We start from the raw sequence: 19,312 nt of genomic DNA, 5'->3' as shown, positions 1-19,312 counted from the left end.
CTGGCCACACCCCCAGCCCTGATTTTTTTTTTTTTTTTTGTATTTTAAACAGAGGCTCACTATGTTGCTGAGGATGGCCTTGCACTTGCAATTCTCCTACCTCAGCCTCCTGGGTAGCTGGATTTACAGGCATGCGTCATCATGCCTGGCTTTTTTTCTTTATTCTACTGATGTATTTAATTAAGTTGAAATATAAATGTTAAAACAGTTTTACACTATTATAATGTAGCAACTCTGGAAATTAAATTCTCCCCTTAATTAAGGACTTGCTTTTTTTTATAGTGGTTGTTTAGTAACTTTTCTAATTTTCTTTTGTACTAGGAATTGAACCCGGGAGTACTTTATCAGTGAACTACATCCCCAACCCTTTTTATTTTTAATTTTGAGACAAGGTCTCACTAAGTTGCTTAGAATCTTGCTAAGTTGCTGAGGCTGGCTTTGAATTTGCAATCCTCCTGCCTCAGCCTCCCAAATTGCTGGGATTACAGGCATGTGCCACTATGCTGGGCTTCTGAACTAATTTTTGATGTAGGTTTTCTTTGTTGTGTGCAGTTGCTGACATTTCTGTTCAGTTAGCCTAGCAGTGTTCTATTGGATAAAGATTTACTTAAATGCTTGAAACCAAAAATCTGTCTTTGCAGAGTGGCTCTGTGTTTTGGGGCACACCTTCACCATGTACCCAGGCAGTTTACAACTCTGTCCTAGCCTTGACATCCTGCTTGTACAGAACTCCAAGGTCAGCAGAACCCCAAGGTCAGCCAAAAGTAAAAAATTAGTGCCTTCCAGAGCATGAACACTCCCCTGAGCATGTCCTTGGCATTCTAGTTTCCTGGCAATACTTAGGAGTTTTTGAAAATCTGTTTCCCAAAGTGTTTAATTCAGAAGGCTTTCTTCCCAAGCATTTTATCAGAATATTGTTTTCTTCAACTGTCATCTATTTCCTCAGGTAACAGGGAATAAAATATTTGCCTGTAAATATTTTATTTTATTTTATTTTATTTTTTTTAAAGAGAGAGAGAGATAGAGAATTTTAATATTTATTTTTTAGTTATCGGCGGACACAACATCTTTGTTTTGTATGTGGTGCTGAGGATCGAACCCGGGCCGCACGCATGCCAGGCAAGCGCGCTACCGCTTGAGCCACATCCCCAGCCCAGCCTGTAAATATTTTAAACAAATGCTCTGCACTGTAGTAAGTGACTTTTGCATTTGGAAATTTCTGAAATAGGTAAAGATAAACTTTTGTAGTGAGTCTTCCATGAAGCCAGTAGACAGATTCTTAAGGATAATTCTTTACAAATGATGTCTATTTTGCTCCCTCTGTTATTGATACTGTGAATTCAGATTATCATTTTCTAAATGACTTCTGAGTCAGGGAGCATGGGATGGGACTATGGTAAGTTAAAATGTCACAAAGTTTGCTGTTTTTACTGAGATTCAGTTTTTTTTTTCCTTGAATACATGCTTCTTCAGTTGCTACAAGCTATTTGTTTTATTCCTAGAATAAAAAAAAAGTTGCTAGTTTTGATACCAGATGCTCAGTCTATTCCCAAGGTCAACCCAATTACATGGACACGGTTTGGAGAAAAAGAAAAAAAAGAAGTATTATTGCTTTGTTAGCAAAGGAAAAAAACAGGGGACTCCTTTCCCAGAGCCTGTAGTTCTAACTGCCAGAGGGAGACCGTGGACTTTTAAGGAGGAAATATAAAGGCTATGTCCTGTCAGGAATCATAATTCATTTTTATCCTTGAGATAGAGCCATTTCTTAGATTCACAGGTGCCAGCCCCAAAGTCTGGATTTCTTCATTCCTATGGTCAGTAACCAAAGGCCTAGGATTGGAAGGTTAATCTTGCTTCTCCCACGGTTAGGGACAGGGAGAGAGAGAAGAAAAAAATCATGTCAATTTTAAAATAAGCCACCACTGGTAGAGCAACCAGGGTTATATTCAAAGCATGAAGTGGACTCCATTATAGTCTTTTCATTAATTTTATGAAGAGGTAGTGTTTTAGAGTTCTTTATTATGCCATTTTTGATGACAATAAACATTTCTAATATTTGTCATTTCTTGGTGTGTTAGTCAGCTTTCCATTGCTGTGATAAAATATCTTGGAAAATAAACTTAAAGGAGGAAAGATTTAATTTGGCTCATTTTCAGTCCATAGTCACTTGGCCCCATCACTTTGGGTCTGTAGTGGCATAGTACATCATGGCAATGGTGTGTGGTGGAGAAGGCCTGCTTATGTCAGGGTGTCAGGGAAGCAGAGAAAGATAGGATAGGAACTGGGGTCCCAATAGCCTCTTCAAGTTTACTCCCCAAGTGACCTCACTTTCACTATGTTCCACCTCCCTAAGATTTCTCCACCTCTTAATAGTGCCACAGGCTGATGACCAAGCCTTTAACATATGGGCCTTTGGGGGACACTTAAGATCCAAAACATAACTCTTGATCTGTTTCTATCATCTGTTTTTACTTCTTAGATATGCAACACATTTTCTCATGTCTTCATTCTTTAATATCTGAATGACAGACATAATAAATTTATATTGTTGAATGCATCATTGAATTTTATATTTTTAAGGAGTATTGGACTTCATTCTAATAAGGAGTTATGATACTTGCGAATCAATTTCATTCCTTCATGCCTTAATTTTAGCATTATTAGGCTAGGTTTATGGTTGCCTTCACTCCAGAGCTCACGTATCCCCATTATTAAGACATGATTCCCTCTAGGAATTGATGGCCTGGGATGATTAACAAGAATTCTCCACTCTGGCACACACTCCAACCCCATGTGACCTCTGGAAACTGTTCAGTTATAGTTCCTCAATTGCTCTTTTCCTGGCCTTGAGAAGTTTCACTCTTCACATACTTAGCTAAATATTCAACAACAAACTCAAGGATCTCCCATGTACCTTTCTATTGCTCCTTCTTGTCAACAACTCCCTTCTTTGCAGTACAGTGCCCTGAAATTTCCAGCTGTCTCAGCCTTCCCAAACACTAATCTTTTTCCTCAACTCTGACCACCACGCTCTTCTAGGGAGTGCTCCCCCACCCATCTCATTTTACAAAGAGCCTCCAGGCATAAAACCAGGGCAAGTGTGGGACTCATATCATTTGTATTCCTTTTTTCAGTTTTATAATACTGTGTTGCTTTTGTTTGATATACAGAAAGTTACCTCAAATATTATCATCTACTATTTCTAGTTGTTTATAGGAGGTGGGTAACTTGGACCTCATTACTCCATCATAAATGGAAATTAAATTTGAGGTCTTATGATTCATGCTTGGGATTCTCAGAGCTTTTTGATTCCTTAGCTTGATATCTTTCACTGGCTTTTCAAAAATATTTAACCATTGTCTCAATTATTATTCTGTCTTTAATATTTCTCTTCTGGGATCCCAATTATATATGCCTTACTTTTTAGCTATGTCACAAATGCCTCTCATAGTCTGTATTTGCATTTTCCTCTGAAATCAATCTATTGATCTGCCTTCAAATTCATGAATCCTATTTTCTGTTGTGTCCAATGTGGTATTAAAACCCATACAGTGGGCTGGGGATATGGCTCAAGTGGTAGTGCGCTCGCCTGGCATGCGTGCGGCCCGGGTTCGATCCTCAGCACCACATACAAAGATGTTGTGACCGCCGAGAACTAAAAAGTAAATATTAAAATTCACTCTCTCTCTCTCTCTCTTAAAAAAAACCCATACAGTAAGATTTTGGCTACTGTATTTTTTAGTTGTAGCATACATACTTCATGCATTTTTAGATATTCCAAATATTTTTAAATCCTCCATCGTTTACCCATTTTGCTTTATTTTTGCCCTTAGCATGGCATTTAAAGTGCTTTGTAATTTCAGAATCAAAACCATCTAAATTTGCTTAATTAGTTTTCTGTTGCTGCCAAAACAAATTGCAAACTTAGTGGCCTAAAACAATATCTATTTATTAACTCAAATGTTTTGTAGGTCATAAGTTCAGATTGGTATAGCTGAGTTCTGTCCCACAAGGGGAAAATCAAGATGTTGGCCGGGTCGGGCTGGTATCTGAAGGTGTATGGGGAAGAATCTGTCTCTAAGTGCATGCAGGTTGTTAGCTAAATTCTGTTCCTTGTGGCTGTAGGACTGTGGTCCTCATTTCCTGGCTGCCTCAGCCAGAAGATGCTCTCAGATCCTGGAGCGCCACTACAGTTCTTTGCCATGAGATTTCTCCATTTCAATAACAGAAAATATCCCATGTGTTGAATCCCTCCAATCTCTGATTTCCTTTTGCCAACCAGCTGGAGAAAACTTTGCTTAAAAAAAAGGTTTGTGTAAAAAGATTAAGCTCACTCAGATAATTGCCCTTTGGCCATTATAATAAAATATAAGTAGAGAAGAAATATCTTATTACATTCACAGGTTGCAGGGGATTATTGAAGAAAGAGGGGTCCTTTGAGATCATTCATTCTTATGATTTCAACTACTGCAACTGTTGTTAATTTTCTTAGTTGCATTTCCCTGCCTTTTCTAATACCTAGTAATACTTTTGTCTGTTTTTGTCAGACATTGTGTATTTAAAAAATATAGAGGTGGGCTGGGGTGTAGCTCAGTAGCAAAGTTTTTTCCTGGCATGTGTGAGGCCTTGGTTTCCATTCCCAATACTGAAAATAAAACAGAGGCTGCAGTTGGTTTTGTTTGCCCTTTTCCTCTGTAAGAGATAGAGTTAGAACTGATCACTACAGTCCAATGAGGGCTGATTTGAAGTATTAAGACAACCCAGGGGCCGGGGTTGTGGCTCAGTGGTAGAGCACTTGCCTAGCATGCATGAGGCACTGGGTTCATATTCCTGGCACCACATAAAAATAAAAACCAATAAAATAAAGGTATTGTATCCATCTACATTTAAAATATATATATATATATATTTTTTTTTTCTATTATGTCCAATGTGGTATTAAAACCCATACAGTATGATTTTGGCTNTATATATATGAATGACAACCCAGCTCTTGTTCATCACTGTTCCTCGGGATTTTCTTCTGAATTTTTTCTTGAGAGCCTGTTGGTTCTGTCTCCTCAGACCTGGAAGACTGCTTGAGTTTTAGCTCTCCCCATAATTGGTTTTGAGCTAAGTTCTTATCCTATTTCACTATGACTGTAGCAGGCCCCTTCTTTTATTTGGACTGTTTCCAAATACAGTGGAACTGCAGGTTTCACTTTACCTTTCTGACTCAGCTTCTAAGCCTCTCATACCATCACAAATTCAGTAAATGTTTTATGGACAAAAAAAAAAAAAAGACGTGCTCAGAGATCTTCTAGACTTATATATTTTCTGGAATCACTTGTGAATTTCTTTCCACCTGTATCGTTCATCAGCCTGAGCCAAAACCTATCCTCAGCACACCAAGAATCAGCAAATGCTCCCAGATAAGATAATGGAAAGCACTTGTCAGCTGATCTAGAAAAACTACTGCAGCTGGACATGGTGGCACACTCCTGTAATACCAGTGACTCTGCAGGCTGAGGCAGGAGGATTAAAAGTTCAATTTCAGCCTGGGCAGCTTATAGTGAGACCCTGTCTCAAAAAAAAAAAAAACGGCTGGGAATGTAGCTCAATGGCATGGCATCCCAGGGTTCAATCCCCAGTACCATATGTAAAAGCACTTCACTTTCTCAGATTTTATTTCATCTAGACCTCATTGTTTCTTCAGCTCTATGACTTTTAAATATGTTTTCTACTTCTCCCCCCACCCCTGTGCCAATTGTTGCAGCATAATTGCTGGCCTGGCAAGACTAACTACAGTATACATGGAAATGAAAGTCTGCTTGTTACTTTTTAGTTTGGAGCTGAAGATTGAACTCAGGGTCTCACATAAGCTAAGCATGTGTTCTACCACCGAATTATATCCCCAGCCCCATTACTTTCTTTTTTAAAAAACAAATTTCATACCTTTCTTATTTATTTTTATGTGGTGCTGAGGGATCGAACCCTGTGCCTCACATGTGCTAGGCAAGTACTCTATCACTAACCTACAATCCCAGCCTGACCATTACTTTCTTTTTAAATGTTTAAACTCAAAATAAAAATGAAGAGATTAAATAACCAGATAGGATGTCCCCTCCTTTCTTCTATTGGGTGAGGTCTAGAGGGATGAACATTGTAAAAACCACGAATAACTTTCATTGGAATGTGAATCATAGATGCTAATGCTTGTTATACTGCTTACATCAAGTTTTAAGTAGAAATACTATGATTTTGTTTCATCTATAAAATATCAGGATTTGTGTGTGGTTGGAGATGTGTGTGGTCTGTCATTACCCTCCTTACTGAATAGTGTAGCCATGAGAATCAGAGGAATTCATTCCTGATTCTCATGGCAGCACCATTACACAATGTAGTTTTTATAAAATGAACAGCCTTTACTTACATAAACAGTCAATATTAAGAGATACTAACCACAGTGAACGTTGAGAATTAATGAGAAATAGTAGGGATAAAAGAGGAAAAGAGAAAATGAGTATCCAGTGGCAATCACCAAGAGCAGAATGAAAAGGGCTTTGCCTTTTCATATGGGAATTTGGGTTTGCATTGGTTTGTTCTTATTACCTGTAGGACCTTGAATCACTCACTGCAGTGCTTCCCATCTATAAAATACGGTGGCTTATGATTTTGGTCACGGGATTTGGTGAGGATAAAGTGTAAAAGAAAGTATGAAGACGTTATAATTCTCATTGGAAAAATCACTCTATTGTTAAAATTGTGAGATATCCATTCTAAAAGGTGTATGATATATTCTTTTAACATTGAAATCAAACAGATGACCACATGGGAAAGTAATAAATATGTAAATATGTGCAGATATGTCAAAGTAAGATGATATGAGCAGAACAGAAAGTAGCAGAATAGTCATGTATTAAAAAAGAGTTCTGGATAGAAAAACATATGAGAAAGAAAAATCAGAAAACTAAGCAAAATATATTTAAAATAATTATTTAAAAATCAGCAATTCTAATATCCAAATTAACCACTATTAATATTGGAATGCATTTTTCTTCTTATTTTTCTGTGCCTCTCTCCACATATGTGATAAACACATACACATACACAAAAGACATAAATGCAATATAAATGCATATAATTTTTAAATTTGCCTATATTCACACAACCCAGATACACTGAAATCAAATAGTGCATATCATTCCCAAATGTCATTTTACAACACAGATCATAAAGTACAGTTCTGTAATCTTGAACATTTTCTAAAATTCTTAAAATATGAATGCATTAATGGCAGAATATTATTCAAATTTAAGAATGTATCAATACTCAATCACCTATCACTGGATATTCAACTGGCTAAAAATTTTTATTTCAATTAATACTGCTGGGCTTTGGTGGCACATGCCTGTAATCTCAGCTACTCTGAAGACTGAGGGAGGAGGATCACAAGTTTGAGGCCAGCCTGGGGAACTTAGTGTGACCCTGTCTCTAAAAAAAAAAAAAAAAAATGAAAGGGATAGAGGGACATATTTCAGTGGTAGAGCACCTCTGGGTTCAATCCTAAATACTATGCAAAAAAAAAAGAAAAAAAATATTTCTCTTATAGAATCTTTCCTATAAATCCTGAACCTCCTATTACTCCATCATTAAATTACTTAAAATAGAATATAATGACTTTTCCTAAGAAAGGCATCCCAGAAGGCTATAAACTTTCCCCATAAGATATTTATACTTTTGTACTTATGATAGATAAAATCCATGGGTAATTGCTCCTTTTTGAGTCCCTTTTGTTTGGGGATCCTGCTAGCTCATCCCCTTTCAAACTAATCTATTTAAAGATTCTTGCCTTTTTTGGTTTTTGGTACTGGGGATTGAACCCAGGAGTATTCTACCACTGAGTCACATCCCCTGCCCTTTTTTCATTTTGATAGTCTGGCTAAATTGCTAAAGCTGACCTTGAACTTCATATATATATATATATAATATATGACCTTGAACTTACTATATATATGAATATTTATATATATATATTAGTTGCTGATAGACCTTTATTTATTTTATTTATTTATATGTGGTGCTGAGAATTGAACCCAGTGTCTCACGCATGCCAGGCAAGTGCTCTACCATTGAGCTACAACCCCAGCTCCTGACATTGAACTTCTGATCCTCCTGCAGGCATGCACCATACCTGGTTCTTTTAGAGATTCTCTATTACAAATTAATCTGTCAGATCAACCAAGCAAGGATTGTTTTTATAGTCCTCCTGGAATATTTATACTTTCAAAAGGTTTATAACATATTCACAAAGAATATGTATATAATTGAGTGTTTATATAATAATAAACCTGTGGTCTTTTCTATAAAATGTATAATGAGGTATCTGACACATGATTTTCCTCACAGTACCTAGGAAAACTGGGCTCTTCAACTTATGAAATTGATAGCATCTCCTGAACATAAGAGCTCTGATATAAAATGAGATTTTCTTTCCAAAATTTCACTATATTCATAGTTTTGGCCCTTCATAAATTCTTTGATGAACAATATATTACAACTCATAAATGAAATTTATGTTTATTACATTCTTTAAATATTACAACATTGAGTTTTCTTAAATCAAATAAAGGCTGAGCAATATCTGAAGGCTTTCTGATATTCACTGGATTTACATGATTACTTTCAATGAATTATTTGATGCACAGTGTGTAATAATGTATAACTAAAGAATAGTTATTCCACCTGAAAGTTTATTTGTAGACTTTAGGTTTTATGTCCTGTGTGACTTCTCTGATGTTTAGTGAGAGGTGTCTTCCCACTGAAGTCTTTCCCAGTCATCATAGGGCCTCTCTCGTCTGTATGAGTTCTATGATACACAATGAGAGTTGATTTCACACTGAAAAGTTTTCCACATTCATTACATTCATAATTTTTCTCCCTTGTATGAATCCTCTGATATTAAATGAGAGTGAATTTCCTATTGACTGCTTTCTCACAGTCACTGCATTTATAGTGTCTCTCTCCTATATGAATTCTCTGATTTTTGATGAGGGGTGCCTTCTGGAAAAAGGTTTTCCCATTCACTGCATTCATAGAATTTCTCTCCTGAATGAGTTCTCAGGTGTGCTATGAGGGCTATCTTCTGGCTGGTGGTTTTTGCAAATTCACAGCATTCATAAGGCTTCTCTCCAGTGTGAATTCTTTGATGGGCAACAAGGTTGGTTTTCTAGAAAAACACTATCAAATTCAGTACATTTATAGAATTTCTTCCCAGTTTGAATTATCTTTTATTAAGGGCTTGCTTCTGGTGGAGGCCTTTTCCTTGTTGACTGGGTTCAAAAAATTTCTCTGCAGGTTGGGCTTTATCAAGATTAGAATGGAGACATAATTTCCAATTTACCTTACACCATCATTTTTCTTTTTTACATAGCTTCTGATTTGACTAAGAAAATTAAAATTATGGTTTGAACAACTTTTCCATGAATAATACTTAGGGAGTCTTCGTCCTACAGAAACAAAGCATTTGCTCAGATAAATGATTTTTCTGCATATTCTGCAATCTTGATTACTTTCATCCTTCAGTGTTTCCTTGTCTATGATTGCAGCTTGCCACAGAGGTCTGTCTTGACTTTCCTTGTAGTTATCTATCTGCTCATCAACTTGCCAGACTTCTAGGGGAAAAATATGATAAATCCTTCAATTTGTAAGTCTTTTTAAACTATAATATTATGGGAAAACATTAAGCCTTAAATGCCCTGTGGTGAACTCCTATCAACATGACTTGAGCTGATGTGGATGGATCCTCCCCATGTTCCACCACCCATACCTGTGCTGACTGCAAATGCAAAGAAATGCTGGCCCAAATTTAACCCAAAAAATGTAATATGCAGCCAAGCTAAAAGCCAAGAAATTTACTAGGTGACAAAAATGAAGAAGAAATTTAAAGTGAGAGGGTGAATAAAAACTGAATCTGTGTGGCTTTGCAGTTGAGAGATTAAGGCTCTAATCATGAGTGTGAATTCCAGGCCACAGGGCATAAATGTGCAGAGAACTAGAATTGAGCTCCCAGTTTAAAGCTGGGAATCATGAAAGCTATCTCTGTTTGTGAAATAGGAATTAGAGTGATGTCACCCACTAGTTAATGAAAATGGTAAGAAGAATAAGGAGTTACTTATAAGAAATCAGAACCCTAGTCCTCTACCACATGTGGGAGTACATCCCAAATGGACATTTGAAGTATCATACAAGACCCCCAAAGTTGAAAAATACACCTAAATTGGTTCTACATTAGTGAAACTAGTGGGCTCCATTTCTAAACCGTTCTACAGTGATGCTTCCATAGCTTTCATAAAAAAGAACTCTCACTGAAAAGGAGTTCACAGTAAAAAAAAATCATAAACTTCAAAGGGAAATGATCCACAATGAGTTGAAAACATGTCCACAGAAGTCTGTACATGGATGTTTATAGCAGCTCTACTCATAATGGCCCCAAACTGGAAGCAACTAAGATATCCTTTAGTAGCTGAATGGATAAACAAACTGGTACATCCATACAATGGAATATTATTCATCAATAAAAAGAAATGAGCTATCAAGCCATGAACAGACATAGAGGAAACTTAAATACATATGCTATTTGAAAGAAGCCAGTCTGAAAAGGCTATATATTGTGTGATTCCAAACATATAACATTCTGGGAAAGACAAAACTACAGAGACAGTAAAAAGATCAGTGCTTGCCAGGAGGGAGGGGAAAAAGGATGAAAAAGTGAAGCATAGGGAAATTTTATGGCACTGAGATTATTCTGTATAATGCATTAATGGTGGATTTTTGAGCATTTCCATAGAACTGTACAACACAAAGAGTGAACCCTAATGTAACATATGGACTTTAGTTAATAATGTATTAACATTCACACATAAATTGTGACAAGTATACACCACTAATGCAAGATGTTACTATTAGGGAAAACTGGGGTCGGGGAGAGGTATAAGGAAACTTTTGGTACTAGCTGGTCTATTTTACTATAAATCTAAAACTGTACTAAAAATAAAGTCTTTCAATTTAAAATATGTAAAGGGATGGATATATAACATGAAAACCTAGCTAAGAGAAAGCTGGAGTAACTACAATAATTTCAGACAATGACTTCAGAACAAGAAAGATTTCTAAGACAAAGAAGGACATTACAAAATGATAAAATGGTTAATTCTCCAAGAAGAAATAACAATCCTAAAAGCATATGTACCTAATAACAGCACTTCAAAATACATGAGGCAAAAATGGATACATCTGAAAGAGAAACAGACAAATCCACAATTATTGTTGGAGACTTCAACACTCTTTGTCTCAACAATTGATAGAACGAGTAGACAGAAAACCAACAAGAATATAGATAATGTGAATGGCGCTATCAGCCAACTCCACTAATTGACATTCATAAAACACTACATCAAACAACAGCAGGATACACATTCTTTTCAAGTGCATATCAAACATTCACCAAGATAAGACATATTCTGGGTCTTAAAACAAAATATAACAAATTTATAAGAAATAATATGTGCGATAACAGTATCAATGAAATCAATGAGAGAAAGATATTTGGAAAACCCCATATATTTGGAAATTTAAAGACATACTTACTTCTAAATAAGCCTTAAGGGACATCTAAAATATTTTGAATGAAACAAAAATGAAAAAAAACATATAATTTGTAAGACATAGCTAAAGCAGAATTTGGAGGGATATTTACAGTTCTGAATGTATATGTTAGAAATGAAGAAAGATCATCAGAAGAAAAGAGTAAAAATTAGAACAGAAATCAACAAAGTTGAAAATAGGAATATCCTTCAAAGGGGGAATGTTAAACTATGGTGCATCCATTTGACGAATTACTACTCGGTAATTAAAAGAAATAAACTATTGGTACACGCAACAGGGTGAATCTCCATAGAATTATGCTGGGTGAAAAGCTCCAATCCCATATAGTTTCATACTGCATGACTCCATTTATATAATAATTTTGAAATGAAAGAATCATAGAAATGGAGAATAAATTAATAATTTAAGGAAGAGTTGGGAGTGGAAGGAAATAGATCTGGCTATAAAATAGCAATATAGAGATCCTTGTGGTAACAGAAATATATTCTGTATCTTGATTTTAGCAATATCAATATGCTTGCTGTGATTTGTATCAGGGTTTTTAAAGCTGTCACCATTGGGGGAAACAGGATAAAGAGTACATGTGGTCTCTCTGTAGTATTTCTTACAAGAGCATGAGAACTTATAATTACATAAAAATAAAAAGTTAAATTAAAAAAAAATAGTCAAATATTCCAAAGAGTAGAACAGTGAAGCAGAACAACAAACAAAAGGAGGGAGGTCAAACAGAAAAGAAATAATACAATGATAGGCCTAAATCTAATAATATCAATAATAATATAAAATGCAACTATCTTAGGGAGAAACAATACAATGTATCAATTGATCCATAAAAAGTATGTTCAACATTCATTAATGATAAAAACTTGGAGAAAAGCAGGATTAGAAGGAAATATCCTCAACTTTTATCAGGTCATCTATGAAAAATCCTGTAAGTAAACTTATACCTAATTGTGAGAGAGTGAATGTATTTGTCCTAAGATCAGGGTCAAGGCAAGTATATTGCCCTCCCTATTCCTTGTCAATATTATAGCAAGGATCCTAACCAGTACAATAAAGCAAGAAAAAAAGTAAAGGCATCTAGATTGGAAAGAAAGAAACTGTCCTTATTCATAACATGATAATTTATATAGAAAATGCCAAGCCATATATAAAAGAGCTACTAGCACTAATATGTGAGCTTAGAAAGGTTCCAGGATACAAAACCACATAAAAAAATCATTTATATTTCTATAACTGGCAATGACCAATGAGAAATTGAAATATAAAACAAATATGTATGTGTATATGCATAAATACACCATTTATATTACCTTCTATGAACATAAAATATAGGGGTAAGTTAAAGAAAATATTGCAAGACCTGTTCATTCAAAACTGCAAAATATTACAGAGAACAAATTTAAGACATAAGTAAATGGAGAGATATACCATATTTATGAATTAGAGGACTGTATATTGTTAACATATCAATGATCCACAGATTCAATGCAATCTCATACAAAATCCTTTGTAGGCCTTTGACAGAAGTTGAAAAGATGATTCTAAAATTTGTAAAAAAAAATATTAAGGACCTAGAATAGCCAAAATATTATGAAAAGGGAAAGAAAGTTAGAGGACTCACACTACCTGATTTGAGCACTTAATATAAGGCTACAGTAATTAAGACAGTGTGACACTGGTATATAGGTTGAAACATAAGTGTTCAAATAATTTTCAAAAATGATGCCAAAGTAAATTAATAAAGAAAGAATGGCCTTTCCAAAAATGTTACAGGAACATTTGGAAATGCATATGCAAAGAATAATATAAAAGAATGCTAACCCTTACCTCACACCAGATACAAAAATTAGCTCCTTATCAGTCATAGACTTACATATAACTATTAAAATGATAAATCTCCTAGAATAAAACATGTGAAAAAAATCTTTGTTACTGGGTTAGAGGTTGCTAAATAGGACACAAAAAAGTATGATCACAGAAGAAAAACTTGATAAACTAGACTCTATCAAAAACAAAAAACATTTGTGAAAGATATTATTAATAACAAAACAAGCCACAGCCTGGGAATAAATATTTGGAAAACACATAGCTGGTGAAAACTTATAGCCAGAATATATAAATAACCCATACAATTTAATAATAAACCAGAATAGCAAAATATTACAACAGATACTTGACCACAGAAGGTACAGAGATGGCAAATAAGCACATGAAAACGTGCCCAATATAATTAATTATTATATAAATGCAAATTTAAATCACAATGAGATCCCCTACATACCCACTAGAAAGGTGTGTTGTTGGTGGGAAAACAAAATGATACAGCCACATTGGAAAATACTTTGGCAATATCTTACAAAGTTAAATATATGCTTACCATAAGACCAAGAAATCCCACTCTAAATCTCATATTTCCCAAGAGATATGAAATCATATGTCAATCATACAAATACCTGTACAAGAATGTTCACAAGCTTCATTCATAATAGCCAAAAACTGGGAACAAGTCAAATGTGCATTAACTGGTCCATCGATAAACTGGAACACTACTCAGCTATAAAAAGGAACAAACTGCTGATGCATACACAACATGGATGAACCTAAAAAGCATTAAAGTAAGTGAGAGAAGTCATATATGACTCATTTATATGAAATTCTAGAAACAAACAAACTAGAAGGGAAAGAGATGAAGCCTGGGGTGGAGAGAAAGTTTAATTATAAACGGAGACAAAGGTTGTTTGGGGAGAGATGAAAATGTTGAATATCTTGATTGTGGTGATAGTCACATAATTATATTTGTCAAAATTATAGAACTGTGTACCTAGGGAAGGTGAACTTCATACTGGACATTATTATAGCTCAATAAATCTCACTTGAAAACAAAGCAACACAGTAACATCAGCATAAATATATAATGACCATACAAAAAATATATACAGAGAATTATGTTAGAATATTACAACATATAGCCAAAGATCACATGCCAATAATGCATATCCTTTTATTAAAATACCTCATAAGTACCAATGATATGCCTATAGGGAATTCAGGGGGTGAAGTGTACGAGTCTCTGCAACTTACTTTGAAAAGCACTGCAAAAAATACAGGTAAACTGATGGAAGGACAGAGGAATTGGCAGACAGACAGGAGATAAATCAAATATAGCAAAATGTTAATTATTGAATCCAGGTGGAAATATTATATGTGCATTCAATCTGTAACTCTTTTACTTGTTCTTTATGATAATTTTCATAATAAAATTTTGGGGGGAAAATCTGGGTAAAGAATAGCAAAGCAAATCCAGCCTAAATAGAAAAGAGGAAATAAAAGTAAAAGGAGAAAAATTAACAAAACAAAGAGGAAACCACAAAGAAATTAACAAAGCTAAAAATTCGTTCCGTGAAAAAATCAATAAATGTTACATAAATTTCAGAGGTTCTACTACTACATGGGATTTGATGATAGTTTTTTATTATTATAATGAGGTTACTCTTGAGACCAACAGTTCCTAGGAGACTTTTATTATCTGAAATTAACCTAGAGAACTATCAGAGACCTATCCAGGCATGGGGGGGGGGGTTACAGTCCCCAAATAGATTAAGTATGGAAGAATGGGAAGCAATTCAAGTTGCTTTTTGCATCCACCCTTGGGAATTATGAGGGTTGTCTAGGAGCAAGTCCACATGCTCCTATATTCCCATCCCATCCTGATCCCATGCTCTTGGATTCTGGCTTTGCTATGTCTCCCATTTCCTTGAAATCTCTCTAGCAGATATTTTAAGCAGCATACCTTTAACTAAACATGGACATTAGAACTCTCTGGAATGTTATTCAAAATCCATATAACCAGGCCCACCCCAGGTTTCTGAAAAAATTTCTAGAGAGTGGGGCCTACTCATGACTATTGTGAGAGTTCCATAGTAATTATGAAATGTATATCTGGTTAACAGAAAACCCTCCTTCTGTATGGGTAAAAACAGTGATGAAATTTTGAGTGCTTCCTTAATGCCAGGTACCATTTCAGATGCTTTACATACATCAATTCATTAACTTTTGATAATCACTAAGTTTTATCATTAGCCCCCTTCTACAATGAGTGAAGAGAGGCAAAGCCATTTGTCCACAGTGACAGCTACTGAGAGAAATGGCCAGATTTTGAACCCAGACTATGTGGCTACAAAGTCCATACTCTTAGCCACTTGTGTGTGGATGAATAACAAGTCTCCTTTCTCTGCCCAGGTACAAAACGATATAATATTTATTCATTGTCTTCCACCAGTCCAACACTGGGTAAATAAGAACGAGATGCACACTCTTCTATCTAGGGTTCTGTGTGTTCAGTAGAGAAATAAGCTATAGGGTTTTTCTGGTATATGTGTGTGTGTGGGGGGGCGGGTACTGGAGATTGAACCAAGGGGCTTTATCACTGACCTACATCCCCAGACCTTTTTCTTTTTTATTTTGAGACAGGATCTCACCAATTGCTGAGGCTGGCCTCAGGCTTTCAATTTTTCTGCCTCAGCCTCCCAAGTTGCTGCAATTACAGGCACACTCCTCTGTGTGCTAGGCATTTTATTTTTGGTACCATGGATTTGAACTCAGGGGCACTTAACACTGAGCCACATCCTGAGTCCCTTTTTGTATTTTATTTAGAGACAATGCCTCACTGAGTTACTCAGGGCTGCACTAAGTTGCTTATGCTGGCTTTGAACCCATAATCCTCTAGCCTCAGCCTCTTGAGCTACTGCATTTGAAATTACCATGTGGAATGCAAAAAAATGTTATTTAAAGTTATAAATGTAACAAAGGAGATAAGAATTTAAGTAACATGAAGAGCTGAGAGCAGAAAGCCAAAGGGTAAGTAAGCTAATTCTTATCTTTCATTGAGAGGAGATACAAATGAAAATTCAAGAAGTGTAGGAATAAAGATATTCCCTAGACCTATGGTGGTGCTCAACAGAAGAACTGAAAACAGAAACCTTTAGTTAAGGCTGCTCTTGGGAGATGTAACTGGGAATGAATCTAAGATTACATTTTATCCTATGTTCTGCACTCAGACTGAACATGTGCATGTCTATATTAAATTTTAATAGAATGCAGTTTTAATATAAGGACATTGTGCTGGGTGTGGGGGCACACACCTGTAATCCCAGTGACTTGGGAAATCGAGGCAGGAAGATTGCAAATTTAAAGCCAGCCTCAGCAATTTAGCCAGGCCCTAAGCAACTTAGAGAGACCCTGTCTCAAAATTAAAAAATATAAATGGCTGGAGATATAATTCAGTGGTTAAGTACCCTTGAATTCAGTCCCTGGTACTAAATAAATAGACAGGCATTGTGAATCAGGAGGGTGGACTATCCTGAATATAGTTTTCATCCCTTTCAGGATACCAGTGAAATGAGAACATTCGTTCTAATTCCAGGTATCACTGGAAATTAAGAAATTGTGCCATCAGTACACTGGAATCCTCATGCATCTCTGTGAGGCAGCAGATATGGTGGTGCACTGAGCTATAACAACGATACTATAGCTGAAAAAAAAAAAAAAAAAAAAAACCAAGGAGAAGCAGGAGAGCAGTGGGGGCCACAAAGACCGGTCCAGGGTGCCTCTACATTTGACCAAGAATGTTGCTCTGAAATGAATCTCTAAAAAGCAGTGCTTCTCAGATTGTGGGTGTAGCTCAATGGTAGAGTACTTGCCTAGCATGTACAAGGCCCTGGATACTATCATCAGCACCACAAAAAATAAAGAAAAGAAAAATAGAGCAGTATCCTCAGCTGTCCTGTGCCTGCAAGTTCTCTGAAGAGCTTGCTGAAATATACATTCTAATTTAGTAAATCTTCAGTGAGGCCTGACACCATAGAGTCCCAGAAATTCACAGGCTGCTGGTCCATGGGCCACACTATGAAGAGTAAGTAAGAGCATTCTAATCAAATTTCTCTGGGATGGGCTCATGGAGAGGATTAGTACAAATGGGAGAGCAAAAGGAGACCAATAGATCTGGAGTTTCTGGATCTCCACAAGCAGCTGAAAGTGAAAATAAACAACCAACTAATCAAAGAAAAAGGCAGCTCCATCCATCCAGGACTGAAACATGGTTCAATGAAATATTCTACCTTGGAGCAATGGCTTCTCAAGTTTATGTATTTTTTGAATAATACAAAAAGAGTTGAGAAGGAAGGAAGTATTATTGAGAGAAGCAAATGGATGGATGGCATCAAGTCAGATTTGTAAGAGTCTGAGAAGAAATAAGAAAACAGAAACAGTGTTTATGGTACCTGGGTTCAAAGCAAAGACAGATGAGAACATAGTGGGTACCTGGCCTAAAAGAGTTAAAGGTCGATAGCAAAGCTTTGTCGTCCATACCAACGGCAAGTAACCAGGTAGAATAATTTTCTTGAGGCTAAAACAAAGACTCCAAATTTCAGACTGAAAGGGCTTGGAATGCTGGGGGCATTCCAGACCAAGGTCCATCCCTTCAGGCTGAAGATGGTGCAGCCCCGGTGACTACCCCATGCACGCAGCAACTTGCCCCTGTACAGCATGCCCAATAGACAGGAAATTGGTGTTTTGCCTACAATTATTCCAGTAAAAACACAAAAGTCCAAGAAGGGGGAATAAAGTCTTAAAAGCTTCCAGAAAGGAGGGGGAAAGGGATGAGAATGGGCTTGGCACTTCTCCCTAGCAAGCCAGGAGGCTGGAAGACAGGTGGGATCTCAGAACCAGAAAGACCACCCTCTGTGTGAATGCCAGGTGAAGAATACAAGAGACCACAAAAGGCCAACAAGGTAGGGGCCTTGTTTGGATATCACCATAGCTCATTCTTCAGACCAGAGTCATGTCACAAGTCTGGGGGCTGAGAAGAGCTCCTAAGTGCAGCCCAGGGGCCCAGCTCCTACACACAACTGGGTTCCTTATCCTGGCCTGATGCACCTGGATTCTGCTCACCTGGACAGCTCTGTATCGGAGTCCTTCCATCTGCCCTCCAAGCCTCTTCTCCTTGTCCCAACCTGAAGAGCACATCTGGTTGGGCAAGTAGATACCCTGTTCAGGGGAAATGACATAAGACTGTGGCATTAATGCTGCGGGCATTCCAGCCCAAGGTCCATCCCTTCAGGCTGAAGATGGTGCAGCCCCAGTGACTACCCCATGCACGCAGCAACTTGCCCCTGTACAGAACAGTCACCTAGAAGGCGAGAGCACAAATGTCCTATCCAGTGACCTAATGGAACTATGAATTGTTGACACTGAGCCTCCTGCCCAAACTCACTGAGGGTTTCAATGCCACTGAGTTTGCAGCAGCTTAGAGAGGGAGATACTCCTGGGGGCATTCCATGTCACCCTGTGCAGCAGTCCCTCACCCAGAGACACCAGGTGGCTGTAGTTCTCAAGCATGACATCCCTGTAGAGGTTTTTCTGAGCAGGGTCCAGTTGCTGCCACTCTTCCAGGGTGAAGTCCACAAACACGTCCCTGAAGGTCAGGGATTCCTGTAACAGCACATTCCTCTTTAACACAAAGGGATCAGCTGGGGGAATTGGGACATGACACCTCATGCACACTGAGTGCATACGCTGTGCCCATTCTAAGACCTTTACCTGTATTAAAGATTCTAATCCTCATCACCATCCTAGGAGAAACTTGACAGATGAGGAATATAAGGTG

At 36.8% G+C, this 19,312-nt stretch overlaps 1 protein-coding gene across 3 annotated transcripts in view; it reads right to left on the bottom strand.

Annotated features, from left to right (window-relative positions):
* The window catches only part of Krbox4 (KRAB box domain containing 4), a 28,345-nt gene that overhangs the window by 3,704 nt on the left and 5,329 nt on the right, over positions 1-19,312 (bottom strand). The window contains exons 4-7 of one of the 3 annotated variants that reach the window (XM_048796472.1): positions 19,011-19,137; positions 18,583-18,693; positions 11,231-11,274; positions 8,544-9,653 (exon numbers count right to left, since the gene is read on the bottom strand). In XM_048796472.1, the coding sequence (XP_048652429.1) occupies positions 11,231-11,274; positions 18,583-18,693; positions 19,011-19,137 (282 nt within the window). In that variant the 3' untranslated portion in view covers positions 8,544-9,653. Of the gene's footprint in view, positions 1-8,543; positions 9,654-11,230; positions 11,275-18,582; positions 18,694-19,010; positions 19,138-19,312 lie in introns of those variants that run through there. The other 2 variants (XM_015488160.2, XM_048796473.1) reach the window with 2 other exon arrangements.

Source organism: Marmota marmota, unplaced genomic scaffold (assembly GCF_001458135.2).
Source record: "Marmota marmota marmota unplaced genomic scaffold, marMar, whole genome shotgun sequence".
Classification (NCBI taxonomy): Eukaryota; Metazoa; Chordata; class Mammalia; order Rodentia; family Sciuridae; genus Marmota; species Marmota marmota.
The sequence above is the reverse complement of the archived record's forward strand: the minus strand, read 5'-3'. Positions and strand labels throughout refer to the sequence as shown.